General features: G+C 43.9%; 1 protein-coding gene across 2 annotated transcripts in view; it reads right to left on the bottom strand.

Moving 5' to 3' along the window:
• The window catches only part of MOV10 (Mov10 RNA helicase), a 365,220-nt gene that overhangs the window by 133,243 nt on the left and 210,037 nt on the right, over positions 1 to 21,940 (bottom strand). For both annotated transcript variants that reach the window (XM_078644471.1, XM_078644472.1), the window contains exons 13-15: positions 21,693 to 21,790; positions 21,105 to 21,224; positions 4,890 to 4,992 (exon numbers count right to left, since the gene is read on the bottom strand). In XM_078644471.1, coding sequence (XP_078500597.1) covers positions 4,890 to 4,992; positions 21,105 to 21,224; positions 21,693 to 21,790 — 321 coding nt within the window. The remainder of the gene's footprint in view (positions 1 to 4,889; positions 4,993 to 21,104; positions 21,225 to 21,692; positions 21,791 to 21,940) is intronic.

Raw genomic sequence — 21,940 nt, 5'->3', positions numbered from 1 at the left:
GTTTACAGGGGAGTCCCTATTTATATATTGATAAATGCAGATCCCTCCAGGAGAGCCAGATTCCAAGAGATAGAACCACCACAAATGCGATAACAAACCAAGGTGTCACTAAATTAGAAAATATGGAACCAGAATGATTTTAGAACTTTATCACTACTGAATCCAGTGCCACCAGAACCTGGAATAAATGGTCATATTACCTATACCCAAGTCTACTAAAAATATGCAATCAGTCCTTAACTACGGGCAGAGTCACACACATGTGGGAGAATGAACTAATAACCCCTCCATTGAAAAAACCCACAGCAGACCCATCAGTGCTTAGTAACTATTGCTCAATATCACAACTCCCCTACATGGTAAAAGTCGTGGAAAGATATGTCAGTAAGAAACTATCAAACTAGCAGATCATAACCTCTTAGAAAACAGACTGATTTTAGACCTGCACATAGCATGGAGACAGCACTAAAACTAGCTATGGATAAGCTTAGTCGCAGGAGGGGTGGGGCGGCAGAGAGGGGTGGGATGGGGAGGAGGGAGTCACGGGTCGCTTAAGGAAGGGGGGAGGTTACATTTTAATTATTAAAAAAATAAAAAGGTAAAACCTTAGCCGGCTCGATCTGGTCATGCGTCGTGTCTGCTTCGCTGCTCCTCGCAAAAAGCAGGCAGCCTCCCTCCCCTAAGCCAATCACAACGCTGCAATGGCAGCGTTGTGATTGTTGGGGGTGGCTATTTTCTGCATGTAAAAAGAACAATTGATGGACAGAATGCAGAACACTGCCATACAGTCACCCCAGTACAGAGATCTGGGCATAAATCCATCATATTCTTGCTCACGATGCCATTCCAGTTTGGACCTAGCCATATGCAAATCAGTCTTGACCCTCCACCCAATTGGAACAGTCCAGCTCGAACTGCCAGGCCAGGTCATCCCTGGACTGGAAACAAGCATCCTAGGACCAGACTTTTGGGGTTTCACCCCTCTTCAGCCAGGATAGCTTGAGTCCAGTGGCATGGAGAGCAGGGTCAAGACTCTTTCCTAAACCTCATGAAGTACAGAATCTCAGTCTGCGTAGATGAAAAGGCGTGTAGGGGCGGCAGGCGGGGGCTTGGGCACTAGGGCCCGGTAGGCATGTTGCAGTATAAAGCAGGGAGAGAGGGATTTAGGGGGCATCCAGGATCTAAACAAGTCAGTCAGGAATGTCTTTGGATGTGGGCCCTTCTGGCCCTTGTGCAACCCCACCAGTCAGAGGTGGTTTGGGAGTGATCTGGCCTTGGCATCCCCTGCACACAGTTGCAGCTGCTTTGTTGTTAATTTGAGTTTAGTGTGGTTGGCCTTGATAGAGCGGAGCTGGTCCTCTGAAAATGAAATACATTCCTTGACTTGGTTGGTGCGGTCTGAAAGGATGCACAGATCTTGTCACAGTAAGGATACAGCCACCGTCAATCCCCCAATTCGATCCTCCAGTGCAGCCTGGAAGGTCATGATAGCTTGAAGGATCATTTCTGGAGCGACTTGGTTGGGTCCAAGCTTCATTGCCTCTCATGGTCCACCAGTCGGCCCAGCAGGCGTGGTGAACTTGTAAATTTTTGCAAACCGGCCGGTGCCTGCATGCTTGCTCTTAACCATGAGGACTGGGCTGTGCAACCCAAGGAGGACCAATGCGAGGGTTGGGGGGAGAGGGAGGAGGGAATCAGCAGCAACTCCTTTGGTTCCACTGCCAGCAGAGAAACGGGTCCTTGTGGGGGTCATATTCTTAAACCACAATCTCAGGGCTAGAAGTGTCTCCAAGTTTAAGGAAGGGGGAGACTGTCCTGGGTCCATCATAGTGTCCAACTGGACCCTCGCATCCAAACGGTCTATGGATTGCTTTGCACCAATGGGTGGGGGAGGCACACTGAAAAAGAAGGTGGGAGTGAGAACTATCTGTGCTACCCTCTGCAGCTCCAAGCTGGTGTGTGCAATGAGGCATGCAGCTGAAGGTGCAGTGTCCACGGGTAGCGTGGTTGGATGTGGAGGGCCAGCTGTGTGGCATCACCCTCCGTCCCTCCTTCTGTGGCCATTCAGGCCGAGAAGGTAGCACTCTGCCTTCCCGTGGTGCAAAGGGGCACACCACAGCACTAGCCATAGCACTCCTCAGCAGATGTGGGGTACTTTGTGCCAAGGAGGGTGGGTGAGAGCACACTGTAAGAGGATGGGGGAACCATCAGTGTCTGCCTCCCTCAGTATTTTCAAACGTGTGTACAATGGGACATGCAGCTGAAGGTGCACTGTCCACATGGGGTCTGGCTGGTAGTGTTGTGTTGCTCTCTTCACTTAATCAATGCCAGCCTCCCAGGCCATGAAGGTGGTGTTTTGCATGTCTCTGGGGCACTAGCACATCAGGGCACCCCACAGAGCCAGCTGGTGCCCTCTTCTCCTCAGGGGGTTGCGACGGCTTAGTCGGCGCTCGGTGGTGATCACAGGACTCTGCCCCCACCGGGCTGAAGTCAGCTGCATTCCCAGTTTCAGAGACTGCTCCTCTGGTGGCAATCTCAGCCAGCTGGCAAGGGAAAAACAGTCAGCCCACCACTGACTGAGACGGAGAGGTGTGGGTGGCGAGGCCCTGGATTTCACCCCCTAAGGTCCCCGGGGGGAAAATGTGAGCCCCAGCAAATCAGATAGGTACCAGTTGCTGGATGGGTGTTCGGAATATTAAGCGGCCCAGCTTAACATGAACGGCTGCCATCTTGCCTGTGGCAATTGGAACTCCACTCAAAGCTACTTGGCTACTTAAAGTGCTGGGTAGGCTTTGATGGAATAGCTCCTCAGGGGTTTACATCACATACTCCCTGATTGTATCCAACCAGTAAATGTTGATTCTTTCATGTCCTCAACCTTCAAGATTTCTTGCTGGGTTCTCTGCCCAATCAAAAATCATGTTGAATATATATTCACCACTCCAGCACAGTTTCTAGTTAAGTGATTGACTTCCATATGTATGCTGACAACATCGAAATAGTTCTTAGACGTTAGAAGGATGGTGATCATCAAAAGGTTCCAATGACTAGCACATTTGAGGCTGGATGAATCAAAATGTTAAATCCAAAGTGATTTCTTTGGTGCAGCAGGGGGACCAAACCACCTTAATAATGACCTCCATTAATGTGGTCCTAGACACAAAGTGCAACCCCCCCCCACCTGAAAGTTTTATTTCCTGGTTACATTGTGTCACAATTTGAATGTCTTCCCCGGGTCTTTATCTTATTGCTCAAGTTCCACCCCATCCTAATCCTGTTAATTGAAAACGCTTGTGGTTTCAGTTTAATTTCTGTAAACGTTTTGACACCAGGCACTCAGCTGTAGCATTTAACAAGTTTAATTTGGTCCAAATCTTTGCAACTGGCTTCATCTATGGCTACAAGAGAGTGAATCTCATCACCCGAGCCAGGAAAACTTTAAGCTGGCTGAGGAGCAAATAACCTATTGACTTCAAAACTGTTTGCTAGCCCCCATAGCTGTGAGCTTGGGCACGTCTACAGAGCACTTCTGTGCTACCAGCTGCCCCAAATTCAATCTTCTAAAACCTTTTGCTGCATTTACCATCTTAAGTAATTCCATTCATCATGATATCTTTATAATCAAGGGATCTTGCTTTGGCACCCTTGAACCACAACATGGCCTGGAACTTATCTGTCTGTATGTATGTATGTATGTATGTATGTATGTATCGCATACTTTTATAGCGCGAACTGTCACCCAGAGGGTGTCCTGGCGCTTTGACTCTACCTAGCTTCGCGCAATCACACAAATTACACTGCCCTGGGAAAAAAGTAAGGCTTCAGCCCTTTTTTAAAGGAGGGGAGTTCCTTCATGCTCCTCAAAAACAGGGGAAGAGAATTCCAAAGCTTGGCAGCAGTGAAGCCAAAGGAACGGCCGCCCATCCGTATCCTCTGAATCCTAGGAACTGTCACCATGCAAGCAGATGAGGACCGTAGAGGTCTGGCTGCTGAGTACCATGAAAAGAGATCTTGCAGCGCAACAGGCCCCTGTCTGTGGAGAGCCCTAAAGACTATGCAAGACGCCTTAAAGCAAATGCGCTGATGGACAGGTAACCAGTGAAGGTCTTTTAACGCCAAAGAAGAAGAGGCCGAGCGCATCTAATGATATTGTACAATGGTCTCCAACCTTTTCAGTAACAAGAGCTACTTATATTCAATGAAAATTATCCCAAGCTAACAAATAGTACTGTTGTAATAGTGACTACATCACATAAGATTACGTTAGTGACTACCCTATGCAATATTACCAGCAGTGATAGCAAGGGTGTGCAGGGTTGCAAGCAGTAAAGTAAACAAGGCTTTGCCGATTTGGAAAGTCTCTATAGGAGAAATACATAAAAGCCACAGCTTCAATTATAGTAGTAAGTCTGACCTACGCCGCATGGCTTATCACAAATATATTTAGGTTTATCTTGGCAATAATAAGAATACACACATTTTCTCTCAAATATACACATTTCAATGTTGGTATACATATATTAATTCAACCAAACAAAATCGTCCAATTTAATAGGGTGGGCTGCTTACAGGATAGCAACTTTTAGGTAGCTGGAGAGTCATCACTAGTTCTCAACAAACTTATTGGAGAAGCCTGATCTAGTACAACTTAATATTATGCCAGCTTGCAGTAGTTACCCATTGTTAATCATACTGTTCCCTGAAGCTCAATCTCTTGCAGCATAAATACAAATTTCTTCAAAGAAAAACATGAAAAGCCCCAATATTAGGTTTCCATAAACTTGTTTGGCTTCTTTGGAAAGATCACATACTACACATAATTGTAAAGAGGCTAGTGTACCATCATGCCTTGTTTTACAAACTAAAAGCATACAATCTTAAAGACCAACCTGTAGTTTTGCAGTAACTTAGTTACAAACACTGAATTAAAACCTCCATCAGTCTTTTGATAAAGGGAGTTCTGGGTCATGAGTCTTTCCAGTAAGGACATGTCTAAAAGAGAGGAAAGAAGTTGTTTACCATACTATTGAAGTGAAATAGGAAGAAGACTTTACCTTAATTAGTTTACTAGAACAAATCAAATGGTTAGCCTTTTCATAAATAGACAAACAATTCCTTAAGGTTGCAATACCTTGGGAACCCCTTCATAATATGCAGTAAATTTCTTCCGCTTACATTCATGTCTTTCGCAGTATGGCACCATCATAAATTTGCTTACGTCTTCTGCACAGAACATGGTCAATCAAGTCTGAGTTATGGGTGGAAAGTGGTGGCAGAGTCCATTTTAATTAATCTTGGAGCACAGATTTAAGGTTCTATTTGAGTTAAACACTTAGTAGCACATAATAATTATACATATATATATTATTCACCAAAGCGCTCCTGCGCATTCGAGAAGGCTCGCCCCGGCGTTCCTCAGCTAACAGCTGATATTCGAGTGCCCGAGCAGTTGTGTAGCCGCGCCTCTCACACTGGTTAATTTAGAAAGTCCGATGCGTTTCTGGGCTTAAACGCCCCTTCCTCATGGACATAGAAAGGAGGCACACTTAACTCTTTTACTTCATTCAAATGCATTTTATTTGAATGTACCTTCCCTCAGTGGGTGTTCCTTATAGTCCGATCTGACCAGGGTTGCTGGTCAATGTAGTTCTGTAAAAGAGTACAATTATTCTCCTTTAGTAGGCTGTGTGCCCCCTTCTGTAGTAAATGTCATTATTGATTGCCTTATAGTAAGGGGTGGAGGGTGGGTTGCCACTTTGCTTCTTCTTTGGAACGACGAGTTGGTAGTGCAGAATGGGTGAACAACCTTTACAACGCAACTTTTAGAACGCACTACCACTACAACGCATTTTTTACAACGCAAAAACTTTTACAACGCATACCATTACAACGCATGTTTTTACAACGCAAGTACTTTTACAACGCATGCCATTACAACGTAAGTATTGGTAAGTATATAATTATATTTAATATTTTATATGTTTGGTTTTTTTTAACGTTTTCAGTATTTGGGTAAAGGGGTATTTTTAGGGTTTAGGGTCAGTTTTCAGTTTTTGGGTAAAGGGGTATTTTTATGGTTCAGGGTCAGTTTTCAGTTTTTGGGTAAAGGGGTATTTTTAGGGTTTAGGGTCAGTTTTCAGTTTTTGGGTAAAGGGGTATTTTTAGGGTTCAGGGTCAGTTTTCAGGTAAAGGGGTATTTTTAGGGTTTAGGGTCAGTTTTCAGTTTTTGGGTAAAGGGGTATTTTTAGGGTCGGTTTTCAGTTTTTGGGTAAAGGGGTATTTTTAGGGTTCAGGGTCAGTTTTCAGTTTTTGGGTAAAGGGGTATTTTTAGGGTTCAGGGTCAGTTTTCAGTTTTTGGGTAAAGGGGTATTTTTAGGGTTCAGGGTCAGTTTTCAGTTTTTGGGTAAAGGGGTATTTTTAGGGTTCAGGGTCAGTTTTGGGTTTATGGGGTACAGGGGTATTTTTAGGGTTCAGGGACAGTTTTGGGTTTATGGGGTACAGGGGTATTTTTAGGGTTCAGGGACAGTTTTGGGTTTATGGGGTACAAGGGTATTTTTAGGGTTCAGGGACAGTTTTGGGTTTTTGGGGTACAGGGGTATTTTTAGGTTTCTGGGTTAATTTGGGTTTTTGGGGTACAGGGGTACAAGGTAAAAAAAATTATATTAAATAAATTAAATTAAATTATATTAATTACATTTATTTTAATATAAAATATTATATACTTACCAATACTTACGTTGTAATGGCATGCGTTGTAAAAGTACTAGCGTTGTAAAAACATGCGTTGTAATGGTATGCGTTGTAAAAGTTTTTGCGTTGTAAAAAATGCGTTGTAACGGTATGCGTTGTAAAAGTATGCGTTGTAACGTCATACATCCTGCAGAATGTGGTCATCTTGCAGCAATCTTCCTTAGCACACCAAGATAGCGCGCCAGTTCGGGAAGCGGAGCTCTTCTCTCGACCCGAGCCGACCGATAAACATATTATCCACCAAAGCGCTCCTGCGCATTCGAGAAGGCTCGCCCCGGCGTTCCTCAGCTAACAGCTGATATTCGAGTGCCCGAGCAGTTGTGCAGCCGCGCCTCTCACACTGGTTAATTTACAAAGTCCGACGCGTTTCTGGGCTTAAACGCCCCTTCCTCATGGACATAGAAAGGAGGCACACTTTACTCTTACTTCATTCAAATGCATTTTATTTGAATGTACCTTCCCTCAGAGGGTGTGGCTTATAGTCCGATCTGACCAGGGTTGCTGGTCAATGTAGTTCTGTAAAAGAGTACAATTATTCTCCTTTAGTAGGCTGTGTGTCCCCTTCTGTAGTAAATGTCATTATTGATTGCCTTATAGTAAGGGGTGGAGGGTGGGTTGCCACTTTGCTTCTTCTTTGGAACGACGAGTTGGTAGTGCAGAATGTGGTCATCTTGCAGCAATCTTCCTTAGCACGCCAAGATAGCGCGCCAGTTCGGAGCGCTTTGGTGGATTATATATATATATATATATATATATATATATATATATATATATATATATATATATATATACATATACATACACATACATATACATACACATATATACATATACATACATACCCATGGATCTAGATGTTCTAATGCAAAACAAGACTTGCATCCAGTAGATGAAGAATTGAAAGGAGCTATCAGAATAATGATCCCACACAATATGGCTGGGGACCATGTGTAATCCCCTTCACCCATAAAGACTGGACTTCACGAATTAGTTCAAACAAAAACCCAACTTCAAGCAAAAGGTTCAAGATGACAACCTCAGAAAATGTTTTATACCCACAAAGTTCTCAAAACAGAGTTCTTAAAGCACCACTTATCAATTCAAGATCAGAGGCCACTACATGGAGATGATCAAGACAAACCTCCAGTACAACCGTACTCATAATGGTCTACCTTCTTTCAATTCTGCTACCTGTATGCAGACATCAACATAATCGCCACATTATTCAAAAGCAAATATCCCACTTAAGAGAGGGCACACTTTTCTAAAGGCTTTTAAGAAATATCTACTCTAAATATTTCAGTTTTTGGGAATTTCCTGAAATACAACTTACTGTGTTCATAGTCAACAAATTGTAATGGAGGGCGTTTCATCAATTACATCCTTTAACTTGCAGGGACTTGCCTCAGTGTTCCTTCCTCGTACAGGTTCAATGAATGATCAGAAAAGAAGACGCAAAGTGAAGGTTCCTAGTAGGTGAGCAAGTAGATGTCACATAGCGATGCATGAAACAAAAGAATATAGGTGAGCCCTCCTTTTAACTGCATTGAAACATAAAACCGTAAAAGGCTCAGCTGAGCGCCAGTGATTGAACAGGGTCCTAATCCCTAGCTCGCGGCATGTGTTAGTCATCCTCACAAGACTGACGCTTCACCACAGCTCATTATACATGTGGTTCTATCCCTACTCATGTCAATGCTTGAAGGGTAAGTAAAAATTTGTTCAAGTACATTTTGTGCTTCATAGTTTCAACACAGTTAACAGGAAACATGACCAATGTTCTTTTGTTTCATGCTGCACTTACTGGTCTCACCACCCTCAAGTGAGTATTACCTTTTTTCACCTCCACATAGGAGGTCACACTTTTACACCAAAGTTGGTGAGTTTCACTTCCATACTCCTTCATAATTGCTCTGAGCAACTGGGTTATTTATAAACCCATTAAATACTTGTATTGTTTTTAACCACAGATCAGTTTTTGTAGTATTGGAATTCAAATCCACACCTCTGTACCATCTGCCAACAGGTAATATACTAGTTTTTTCTCAATTATCCAGGGTTGATTTTAGCAGGATCCTATTCCTTCTCCCGCTAGGTGACCCTGTTATCTATACATCCCAATGAGAGCGCCACAATACATACCAGTTCAAACTGCAGTCAACAACCTAGCACACAAGTAATTGGGCTTAAAGTGCTCTCATTGCATTGTAATTTTGGAAAGCTTCTCTCACTTTTAATGATACAGATTTGTGTCTGCTTTTATGTTTTTAACTAAGGAACACAGCACACATCTGTTTTGTTTTCTGTTTGTACTGTTCATTTTGTGTGCATTTCATGCCTGTAGTAACTACTGATTACATTCACTAAAAGGTCTAGCGTGCATGAACGTAATTTATTTTTTACAACAAATGTATGTAGGATTAATTTCCTCCTGCAAAGTAAAAGTCAATTGTAAGTGAATTCCAGATGAACCACTGTATAATATAGACATTACATTCTGAGGTTCCTACTAGTGCAAAACCTGTTTTGTTCATTTATAAGACATGTTAAACGGTAAACATGAGAGGGATGATCCTTGAAGCACACTTTAAAACAGGGTGTGCTGATGATTAGACAGTATTCTGACTGCAGATAAGAAGCAACTGTATCGTTGAGACAGCGGGTCTGGTTACATATGCCCATGGTTCTAGCCTTTCTAGTAGAATATTCGGGTGGATTTTGCCTTAAGCCATGGATACGTCAAGGACTACTAAGGATGTCCTTCTCCTCGTCCATAGTTATGATGAGTTTCCACCGCTCATGTTGGCAAACAATGAATCATTCCTGAGTGAGGTGAGGACAGATTGTAAAAGTGGAGGGGAGGTTACGAAGATGGGGAGAATAAACTGAGGCATTGGAGATGGTCGCTTGGAGATTTTCACTTTAAAGAAACGGAGGAGGTATTTTGTGTTGGGTCTCGTAAGGGCAGCTTTTTAGCCCCTCTTATTTAGAAAACTTATGATAGAGAATTAATATTCATTAGTTTGATTTGGGTGGCTATGTAACAGTTAAATATACCAAGCTGAGTTCATACTATTGTTGGCTTTGAGGTGTTCTGTTCTATGCATCTTGTTTCAGTTTTCTCTGTTGTGGCCTGATAGAGGTCTAGTGGGAAAACGTTTATAGCTATGCTACCAGCCTTAAGGTTTCTGATATTGGCTGTGGCTAAAATCTCAAGGGCAGAAGGTATGCTTTGATGCATACCTGCAAGGGTGCAGGGTCTGTGGAGTGTGGGAGGAGACTATTGATTGCTTCATATGTTAACTCCAGTTTAAGCTCCTGGAAGGATTGGGTGTTATGGGTAATTGTTTTGTAAATTAATTGGGTCACAATCATGGAGTCAAAGAAGTAGGCTGAGCTAATTCCCAGATGTGTATCCTGGCTCAATGTTTTATGTTTATATGAGCGTAAGCAGTCAAGCATGTGGTTGAATACATTGGGCCCACTCCCCTCCTTCTCAGAGTCCACGATGAGCCCGTAACAAGGGTGAGACAAATCCTGGGTTGCTTATGTTCTGGTTCAGGGAAGACCTGGCTTGGCAGTTCAGGCTGGACTGCTCCCATTAAGCAGGGTGAAGACTGACTCACATTTAGCTGGGTTCAAACTAAGGTGACATGGTGTATAAAATAATGATCGGTTGGAATGTGCCACACGTAGTTACCCAAGGCTGAGAGTAATTCAAGTAATCAATCCATTACTTTTTGTATAATTTAGAGAGTCGACGGCCAGCAATATCAAATGAAGTGTCAGGTTTCGAGTATGGCCCGTCAAACCAATGATTAAAGTTTCCAGTGATTGGTACTTTGCTAGTTTTAGAATCTAAGTAAAGTGTAGAATATGAGTGAAGTGTCAGGTCAAGGAATTCCTCTCAAAATTTCAGGTTGTGTTCAGGGTATGGCATATGACAGCTAAAATTAGAGGTGCTGTGAGTGATGGAGCAGCTGGTTGCTATGCACTCGAAGGAGGGGTATGTTATGTTGGATATATCCATGCATCTAAAGAGAGTTGCCTGCTAAACCAAATACCTCCCCTGCTTTCCTTTCCAATTCTCAAGCCTGTGAGATGAAGTTTGAGAGAGAGGCTACAACTGCCCAACCCCCAACTTTTATCAATCAGTAAGGCTGCTTAAATTATAGCTGGATTCAGGCATTAGGGTGTTCATGTCTTGTGTGCTTCAGGGCAGACTGGGCATTAATAAGGCAGAGTTTCACATCAGTTATAATGGTTTAAAGGAAGAGGTTGAAGGAGATAGAGGACATGAATTAACCGATGGTGGTTAAGGGAAATAGGTCAATATAGATGGTTCAGGAGGAGGAGTCTAGCGAAAGTGGTGAGGTGCACTATGGTTTGGAGTAAGTAGGTTTTGGAGTTTCGAGCATTTACTGCTTTAACTGTGAGATGCTCAGAGATCTCTTTGAAAGCCTGAAGGTCTATGTGTTATCCCGAGTCATGATAATATCCATACTTTAAACATTGGGGGTTTGTTACGTCTTGGCTCAGTGGACAGCACAACACAGAGTTTATGTCTCACTTAGAGTTGAGAGTCCTTTGAATTTAGACTGGATTGCAACCTGCTAAGAAAAGGTTAGCCTTTTTCATTTATTTAAGAGTTTTATATAGTGGGAATCCGCCCAAAAGGTTTTAGAGCGTTTTACATGAGCACCAGTTGCGTTACAGCTGGACACATTCCATTCATATCTGGTAGGCACAAGGAGATTAAGTGATTTGTCCAGAAGGATGTTGAGTGTCCCTGCCGAGACTCGAACGCGGTTCTCCAGTTTAGGGGTCATTCCCTCTAGCCGTTAAGCCACACCCTCTCCCCAGACTTGGAGATAGTGTAGCCTTCTGCTATAATGGTTTCAGAGACTATTCTTAGGGCTATTGTCTGCTCATGGTTGCACCCCCAAAATGCTGACCTACATGCTGAGCTCCCAGTCCAGAGTGGCTTGCTTCTGCACAGAGTTCACCATCACATGCCAATGACCTAGCGATCTCTTTAGTGTCACCAATGCATACTTCAGGGTGAAATCATTAAATATATCCCAGCACCACTTGCCCTACACCAGTTCTGTATAGCCAGTGAGCAAATTGCCTGCTTTGCTCATCTTGTGGATTCATTCATGTCAAAAAGGTGAGGGTTACTGACAGGATGAGTCATCAGTGAGCATAAAATATTTTATATTTTGCTGCCGATTGTTCACATTTGTAATTTCCAAAGTTTTCTGAACCTAATGAAGCATTGAGCGTATAAAGCTAAAATCATTCCAAAAATCAAACTATCGCCAGTTGATGGTTTTAAGTTTCTGTTGTACGACTGTTGCAAGTACCCTTGTATTCACAGTACCAAAAACCTATCTTTAGAGGTTTTTCATGCATGCCAATAACTAGCTTCTCTTATAAACTACACCTTCAAGCCATCTGATCCAGTTCTGCTCCCATGGAGTAAATGTAAATGTAAATGTACATGTATTTATATAGCGCAATTCGCCCACATCGCAGGCATCTATGCGCTTGCTTAGGGAACCCGTCCTGGTATTCCCCTGTGAGAAACCCCGGCAGGGTGTCCACAAGGTGAAAGCCAGGCATCCCGCCGCGAGGGGCCGTTGTGGAGATTAAGCAAGCTATTGCCCAGAGTCGCAGAGTGTGAACCCGTGAGTCGAGGAGGCACCAGGGCGAGAATTATCGAGTCCGTGGAATTATTGAGCCCAACCCCCGTCGGGGCGGGGAATTGAACCCTGGTCCAGGGCCGATCTCAGCTTCCGGGTCTGCCGCCTCTAACCCCTGAGCCACACTTCTCCATAGTCTGGTATGTTACTATTCATGACTAATCATTAGCATCTTTTGTATAATACTGAGCACTGGGTTAACACTGCACGGTTAATTGGGAGTAACGCACGTGTGCTGCATGCTGTTGCAGTGTTTTTCCACCAATTCATATTTTCCATAATAAAGACATACTTTTAACATTATCGCCTTTCCATTTAGAAATCATTAGGAGTCTATCAGCTATTCCGGCGCAATGCAGTCCTGAAGAAGGTCTCGTTTACTTAATGCTCTGGAGACCAGGGATGTGGAATTCCTATAGCCCGACGCCCAGGACATATTGTTTGGGGTCAAGGGCAACAAGTTTTAATGTGTATTTTGTCCTTGGGACAAGTAGGCCCAACCCCCTGCAGCACAAACCCTTTGGCTGCCAGTTTGCAGTACCACATTAAAGGTCAGGGAAGGGCACTGCCTGCAGTTAAGTTAATATTTGTGTGCATATGTTAATGCTGTTCAAATTTGTATTTATGGTTCATTAACTTAAAGCCTTTATTATTAGGGTGAACACTCTAAATAAATGTAAATTCTGACTGCACTACTGACAGTGGTTCCAGTATAAAAATGTATACACACGGTTTCAAAGTGTCATTGCAATATATAGCAATATGAGGCTATGCATAATGCTCCCAGAATGCCCTATGATTAGATGCAAATATATGCAGAAGCTTGAAAGCAAGATTAAGGATTCTTAGCTGTCAATATAAAATGTTCCTAAATGAAAGTAGGGAAAAAAACATTTTGCTAAACTACTGTAAACTTTCAGGTACCATTTCTTTGCAGCATCATTTAGTAAAATGTGTTGATGCATGCTAGTATTTCCCAAAGATATTCATATTGGAAAATCAGAGTAACCAGTATCAATAAGATTATGGAAAACATAAAAATAAACAAGCATTGGCAAAGCCAGTAGGTCTGAAATTGCTGGTCAGTGTTTTAGTTTTAGAAATACGTGACTTGTTTTGGCATTGTTTTTGTAAAACCTTATTGATGTGAGAACTGCCGGGCCCTCACCATTACAACAAACATTGCCAAAAGCAAAAATTGTTTTTGGTCTCAAAAAGCACACACTGCCAAATTAGTTATTGGCACTGAACAAAACTATGTTGTGTGCCGATATGCTCCTTGTGAAAGAGCAGAATGCTGTCACTCACAGTGAAGCCAGCCAATACACAGAGAGAGAGAGAGAGAATTTCAATAAACCCAAAAGGTCATGGTTAAGGCCAGACAAAATTAGGGGCCCAATTATTAAAGAAAGTCTCAAAAGTGCACCCTAGATATATGTACTTGCATTAAGTTTAGCTATATGGTTTTCGTGAATTCACAATAATATACAGAAGTAGGACAAGAAATTGTAGTCGTAGAAAATATTTGTGAACTGTATTTTAGCATGAGCAATATGTGCATGTGTAGATTTGCTCATGCGAAAACCTTGGTGTTTGCAAGTTCATTTTCCCTCCAGCCACTTTTTTCCTAACTCTAGAAGAAGGTTTGTGTCTGCCATTATCAGGAGTACATTTCCAACATTTCTCAGTATGGGACAAGATTAGAGAAGAGTTGTTGAAAACCCTTAAACATGCAGGTTAGTAGGTGTGCACAGACTCAAAAGGGCATTCCAACCCTGAAACTGTTGCTTACCACTACCTTCAGGCCCAGTATGTAGATCCGCCGAAACAAGGCAATATAAAGGAATTGCTAGTATTCAAACACTACCATGGTATGAGCCCTGGCATAATCAGAGAGGCTATATAAGTGCTCTTATATAATGAGATTGCTGCCATAATTTGTCGCCGTACTACATGGCACCAAAGGGACAAGTGGCTTTTGTTACAGGACAAGTAGATTTATGAAGCAACCTGCCCCATGGACAAGTAGATATTTTAATAAATTCCACACCCCTGGGAGACCAAACCATAGATTGTGGTTCCATCTCCTAGACTAAAATTTTCAACTAAGAAAAATGTAACCCACAACTCAGATCTTACATTCTTGATAAGTGTTTATTAAAGGCAGTCACCAGATTCATGTATATATCATTTATCTGTATACGATACTGCCTGTAGTCCCACCCCATTTCGCTATCCTGGCCGGGGTATAGTAGAGTGAATATAGGGTTTTATAGTGTTGCGACTGCAGCGACGCAGAGCAGAGAACTGTCCGTCCTAAATCCAGTGAGTCCTGAAACCACCCTATCTCGCCTTCCAGTTTCCCTGCCCATTTATCATTATACTTATCCATATCATCCTGCTTTGCATCTGAGAAACTGGCATAGAAAGTTCGTATCGACCGATCCACCCCTAATCTTATTTTCTCTATTATCTCAATTCTGTTAAACCCCACCTGCCCCCCATGCTTCCTACCTAGAAAACTCCTTATCTGCAGGTACTTAAAAAAATCCTGCCTATCCAATCCGAACCTATCCCTCAAATCCGAAATTAATACTAAACCCTACGAATTCCTAACATCCCCTATCTGAACAATCCCCTTTGCCGCCCACCTTTCCATTGTCATATCCCCAAATACCTCAGTTGGAAAAGATCTATTTTTAAACAACCTTGTATACCGGTTAAATCTCCCTATGCCCAACTTTTTCATAAAAGCACTCCATACCTTAATACCCGCCTCGACTGTCTTAAATCTGGTCCTTTTATAGTACCCATACTCTACGCATGTTAAAAAACAGTTTTCCACATCCTCTCCCAGGACGGCAGCATAAATTCTAGAAGAACAATCTGTTATTTTTTTATCTAAACCCCCCCCCCTCCTATCAGCCCTTGCAGATACTGAATTGCAGCAGCCCAATAATATAATCTAAAATCCGGTGCCCCCGACCTACCTCTTTCTCTCGGTAGTGTCATGAACCTATATGCCCTACGAGTTTTACCCTGCGCCCATATAAATCTATTAAGAATACGTTCCAGTGTATTGAACCATTTTGCTTCGAAGAAAAGAGGGATTGCCCTAAAATAATACAAAAATGTAGGCAATATATGCATCTTAATTATGTTCGTGCACCCCATTAAAGAAAGATGGAGATTATTCAACAAATCCAAATCCGATTTTACACTAACCACCAAGGGAGCCATGTTGTTCTGCACGACAATTTTCACATCAGCCGATATTGCCACCCCCAAGTAAACTGCCGACTCTACGACTCTTGGGTCTATACCCCCTTGTACATGCTGATTACAGACTATCTGGGTCTTAGATTTATTCAGACTGTAACCAGAGACCTGGCCGAAATTCTGAGCCTCCATCTCCACCTCCCTAATGGCGCCCTCCGGGCTGGATGTTAAAATGGCTACGTCGTCTGCATAAGGCAGTGTTTTTGCTTCGCAACCATTCAGGCTCATTTTGGGAATCCCTTGATTACCTTCCAACCTACGCAAAAAGGGATCTAGATATAATGCAAATAGAAGAGGGGATGATGGGCAACCTTGTCTAGTTCCTCTTTCTATTTTGACTGCTGCTGAATACCCCCTATTGACCCTAATTCTAGCTGATGGGTTCTTATATAAAGTCTGCATTGCTTTAATAAACCGTTCCCCTATATCGCTCCACCTTGGGGTACACCATAGATATTCCCAGGAGACTATCGAATGCCTTCTCGGCGTCGAGAAAAAGTGCCACCATAGGGTCTCCCAGGATACCTGCCGCATCAAACATTGTGATCACCTGCCTGGTGTGTTGTGTAGTCCCTTTGCCCGGTATGAACCCATGCTGTGAGCAGATTACTAAGCTCTCAATAATCCCTGCGAGTCTCTTGGCCAACATTTTCAAGTAGACTTTGACATCAGCATTCATAAAGGGTAATCGGTCTGTAAGAGCCTGGCTGATTTGGTGGTTTCCCTTTCTTAAGAATCACTACTATATCCGCTCCACCCCATGAATCAGGAATTGCTTCCCCAAGCTGTGCTTGCCTCATGATGTTAAACATATCTGTGCCTAATACTCCTTGAAATGTTTTATAAAATTCCACCGGCAGTTGGTCAGGGCCGGCAGCTTTACCGAAGGGAAGAGTACTTAATGCCCTTAAAAATTCCTCCACCTGAAAAGGTGCTTCGAGCTCCTCCTTACTTTCCGCGGCAATAAGTGACGGTGTGACACCCCTCAAGTACCCCTCAATCTCTCGAAGCTCTCCCCCCACTACCCTCCTGGTATAGGGATGCATAAAACTGCCTAAAAACTTCCCTCACTCCTTCTATCCCTACAATACTATCTCCTTGTCCATCTATGATCTCCGAAATATCTGATGCTGCCAGCCTCTGCCTAGTTCGGACCGCCAACAGATGGCCCACCTTCTCACTAAACTCATATGCCCCTTACTTCCTAATTAAATAATTCTCCGTTGCCTTCTTAGATATATGCTCTGTGGCTGCTGCCTTGAGGGAGACGATTCTAAGTAAGTGTATTTCTAGCGACAGCTGCTGTCGGATGGCTACCACCAATTCCTCTTCTGCTTCCATCAACTTTGTTTATTTCCTCTATTCTGCCTTTTTCCCTTTTCTGCGCTGAAAGTACATAACTCAAAGTTTTCCCCCGCGCTCCGGCCTTAAATGCATCCCAAACCACCCCTGGAGCAGCTGTTCCTCTATTAATATCCCAAAAGCTCCTAATCCAACCTTCAATGTACTCCCTATATCCCTCATCCTTGAGCAAAGCTCTCTCAAAAGTCCATTGCCTTTCCTTCCTCTGGACCTGACCTATTTGAATAATTAAAACTAAAGGGCTGTGATCTGATACCACGCGGGGATGTTTTTCCATCTGTGCCCCCATCAGCAAAGACCCAGAAATCAAAAAATAATCTAACCTGACCATCACTCTATGGGGGGCAGAATAAAATGTACTACCATCTCTACTTGGATAAATCTTAATCCAAGGATCGATCAGGGAGTTGTGAATGACCAGATCAGATAGTGCTCTATACGTTCTCCTTTTCCTACCTAGATAGCAACCTCCCACCTGTGAGAATGTGCTTTTAGCATCGTATATATTAAAGTCCCCGCAGCTTACTATTGGCTCTGGCCAATGCGCCAACTCCATGTCCAAGTATTGAAAGATCTCGGGATCATCCTCCGTTGATCCATAGACTGTAGCGAGGGTGAATTTCTCCCCTTTAAAAGTTAATTCCAGAATCACCCACCGACCCCACTGATCCTCTTTTTTCCTAATCACAGCCACGTCCCCAGTTTTACCCAAGATTGCCACTCCCCTATTCCTAGATCCTTGCTTAGAATTTGCAAGAACAACAAATCCCAACTGTCCCAAAAGATAGCTTTTTGATGCCTCTATATGCGTTTCTTGCAAGCATACTAAATCCAGCCGCAACATTCTCAACAGTGCCGCCACCCTGAGTCTTTTATTTACATCATTTAGACAACAAACATTTATGGTTGCAATCCTACAGCTCATTTAGAAATTTCAAGCATTTCCCCATGGACTAAGAACCCTTCCATACATAATAGTAACCAACCCCACATGCTATTTCTCAAGTTGAGACCGTCACTTGATTGCATGTGTTGTGATCTCATGACCAAGTACTGTATTAGCTGTTTTGCTTGTGCGCTACTCTGTCCTCCTCTGCGCTGTACCGACCAGTGCAAACCAATTCTTCTCCGCCATTTCTTCCCCCCGTGACCCCCTTGACCCCCTTAACCCCCCTGTCCCTCCCTACCCCCCCTTCCTATCCCAACCCCCCCCCTCTCTACGGGCAAAAAGGTCAGAAAGACCTATGTGTGGTTGCTACAGTATGTGGAAGTCGCTAGCCTCCCTCTCTACGCCCCCCCCCCAAATTCCTTGTACTCCCCCATTCTCCCCCCATTAAAATACAAGAACATTGCCATACATTACCATATCCCTAGACACTTTAGCCCAAGCGCCTCTTTTTTTTTAGCCTCCCTTCTGCGACTTTAATTGCTCCAAAAACTGCTGGGCTTTAATTTCCGACCAAAACATTGATACTCTCCCTCTAGTAACCACCTTTAGCCTTGCTGGAAATAACAGGTAAGCCTCAGAACCCATTGACTGAAACGGCTTAATGAGTTGCCTCAACCTCCACCTCCTCTCTACAGTGACATGGCAAAAGTCTGGCCTGGCAAAAAAGGAGGTACCCTCAAATGACCGTCTACTATCTGGCCTTGCCTTCTCCATGAGCTCTTCTCTGAGAAGATAATTCCCAACACATATCAAGATTGCTCTAGGGAGAGGTGGTTTACCTGCCTGCCCCCCTCCACCCCGTCCTTTCTGGATTGTAAAGGGGAACCTGTGGGCCCGTTGCACCTCCCTCTCCCATTGCCAGTCCGATTCCGGGAAAGCCCCTCGAAGCAGATTTAAAACAAATTGCAGAATGTTCTTCCCCTCTGTCCCTTCTTCCACACCCAAGAGGCGAAAGTTATTCCGCTGCTGACGGTTTTTAAACTCCTCCATCTTCCAGAGCATATCGTCAGACACCTTTTCCTGGTTAATTTTAAACTCCTGCCAAGCTCCCACGTCGTCCTCCAATCTTCCTGTTCTCTCTTCTACCTCAGTGAGCCTATTTGCCATGCCATCATACAGTTTGTTAACCTTCTTCAGAGTATTATGTATTTTTTTCGTCGCATGTCTCGCCCTTCGACTTTCGGCCCTGGCCTCCCCTTGAATCTGCTTCAGCGTGTTGGTAATCATATCAAAAGGGGCCTGACACTGTGCCGAATTATTCTCCTCATAAGTCTGTGAAGTGGCCGAGTAGTCCCAGAGAAGCTTCTTCCCCACCCTGGTTGGTGACCCTAATCCTGGAGCCTGTTTTCTTCCTTTAGTCCATCTCTTCTTCTGTGTACTTTCTTTCCCTGACATGCTGGAGGCCGAGAGTAACCCATCCTCCTCCTCCTCTGTCCCAGTCTCGCTTGTAATTGAGAGATCCGTATCCTCATTAACAGAATAGAAGCAGTCTCCCTTTACTGAGCCTCCTTCAGCCCCTTCAGGCCCCTCCACATTGTTCGGCAACGAGCTCTTCATGCCAGGCTGGCCTTGCTACCCCATGAGCTCCCTGCTTTCAGTTCGGCCTCAACCTGCATTAGGGCCTCAAGCATGTCTGCACTCCCTGCTGTGCCAGTCCCTAGCCCTTCATTCACCACGCTACCCACTAAGGCATTTGCCCCTCCGGTATGGGTAGCCTTACCCAGGTTCCTGTCTGCCTCGTGGGCCGCTGAAGTCTCCATTGTCCTGCTTGCGCTCGCCGGGCTTCCAGCAAGCTCACCGCCACCGCCTCCTCCGCCCGAGCCTGAAGCCGAGTCTGTATTCAAGCGTTGCCTAGCAACGACCAAAGCCACGTCAGAAGCGGCGTCCTCCGCAGCGTCCTCGAGGACGCTTTCATCCCGGGCCAAACCTTCCTCGAACTGCTGCCCGATTTTTGGGGTAAAGACTTCCATCAGGGTGGGCTGCCGAAGCGCAACATCCTTGCCTCGTGCCAGCCCCCCTATCTTCTGCTTCTCCACGTCCGATGTTTCCGATGGTGCTACTGCTGTAGGAGTCCCGTCCTCGGGTTGCTCCCCCCTTGCTGGTGCTTTGCCTCGCACTTCTGTCTTTTTCCCCTTAGATGCTGGTGCCGGTGCAACAATCTTCCGGATGGCACCCGATTTCAGGGTCGCAGGTACGACCTCCTTCCTTACGATATCGGGCGGGTGCTTTACTACCGCAGAGTCCGGCAGAGATTTCCCCTACTCCTTCTCCAACCGTTGCGGTCACGGAGGCATCCTCCTGAAGTACTTCACCTCCCGAATTGCTCCAAGTATTCCAAGAGCACTTGCCACCTTCAGATGCAGGGCCCCGGGACCGAGTCTTTTAGCGATGCCCCTTTTCAGGCTCTCATAACAGCAAAGGCTTTTCTGTATCAGGAGCTCAAACGCCATCAGGGAGAACACACATCTTTTCAGGTAAGAGCCATCGGGGGGTATAGTAGAGAGAGGTCTCGCAGCGACTGCTCACCACAGCCTGTCGGCAGCCATCTTGCCTCTCGCACTCCAATCCACAGGTAGTTAGGTTTGAGATGAAAACACATTAGCATTCACCCCTGACCAGGTGCTTTAAATATTAATGCATGTGACTTATTTCACGGTCTATTTACCTAGCAACATTTGCAACTCAACTTTGTGACTATGATTTGAGGTCACTAAATGAGCTTTACTTAATCTGTAATGAAGCCAAACCAAGTACCACCAAGATGTCAAATGACCTCAGAACAGTGTCAGTGGCCTAACCAAGGATGGTAGCAATTTTAAATGCACTCATTTTGTGATCATTCTTTCACTATGTCAACACTATCTCACTACTCAATAGTCTGTCCATCTCAGCTACAGCAACCCAGGAGTAAAGAGACAATTTTAAGTCTACACTTTATTAAACTGCATTGGTATGGGCCTTTCATCTTCCAAGTTTTATCAAATTCGAATAGCCAAAAGGGTACAGTTCAAAGGTTTCTTGTAAACCCAAATTTATAAGTCAAGCACCTTTGGACTCACCCAAACCATGTTTGATGGCGACAGGTGACCTCAAGATTGGTCCGAGCTGCTTCGGGTCACCTGCTAGAACTAGCTGTCCTCCTTCTTTCTTGGTCAGGGGATCCATTGCATCCATTATTCCTACGGAAAAATTAAACTGTTAAACTACAGATTTCTGCTGGCGGCTTCTCTTGGATCTTTATCAATACTGCCAAACTGAAAGCACTATCAATGATTTATAAAATCTTGAAGTGCTTCATGAGATGCTGCAAAAAGTTACTGCATTGACAATGAAATCACCTGTTAAAAGGTCATCCATGGGGTGAACCACTTCAAACGGAATATTGTTTTAGGGGCACGCAGTAGATCAGACCCTCTCAAAGTTTGACCTCCCAGAAGGTGCATTCAGGGATTGAGCGGAATAGAATATGCATACTAAGGAACAGTATTTTCTGCTCCTTCATCGCAATGGTGCTCTAAGACCTATGACTCCCATAATTGCATCAAAATGAGAGGAAACCTCACAATAGGCAATGCTAGGAGTTAAAGATGTAGAAATGTTAAGATATCAACAGCACAACTAATGATTTCAAAACATAATGCCCATACCTGCTATTGCAATGACACATTCAGGCTCCACGGCATGCCCGGATTCGTCAATGAATACATGGGAAAAGTGACCATGAGGAAAGTTGGCAGAAACAAGTCTAAAGTGAAAATAGAGTCAAAATAAGACAATTATTAACATGGCTTTATCTACCCATATATCTGAACTAAAGACCTAAGGCAGAAATGCAGAACATGAAGGAAAATATAAATTCTGGCATATGCAGCAGGCACAGTAAGGTGTAAAATGC

This window comes from Lissotriton helveticus, chromosome 5_1 (assembly GCF_964261635.1).
Source record: "Lissotriton helveticus chromosome 5_1, aLisHel1.1, whole genome shotgun sequence".
Lineage (NCBI taxonomy): Eukaryota > Metazoa > Chordata > Amphibia > Caudata > Salamandridae > Lissotriton > Lissotriton helveticus.
Note: the sequence above shows the minus strand (reverse complement) of the source record. Positions and strands in the feature narration are given on the sequence as shown.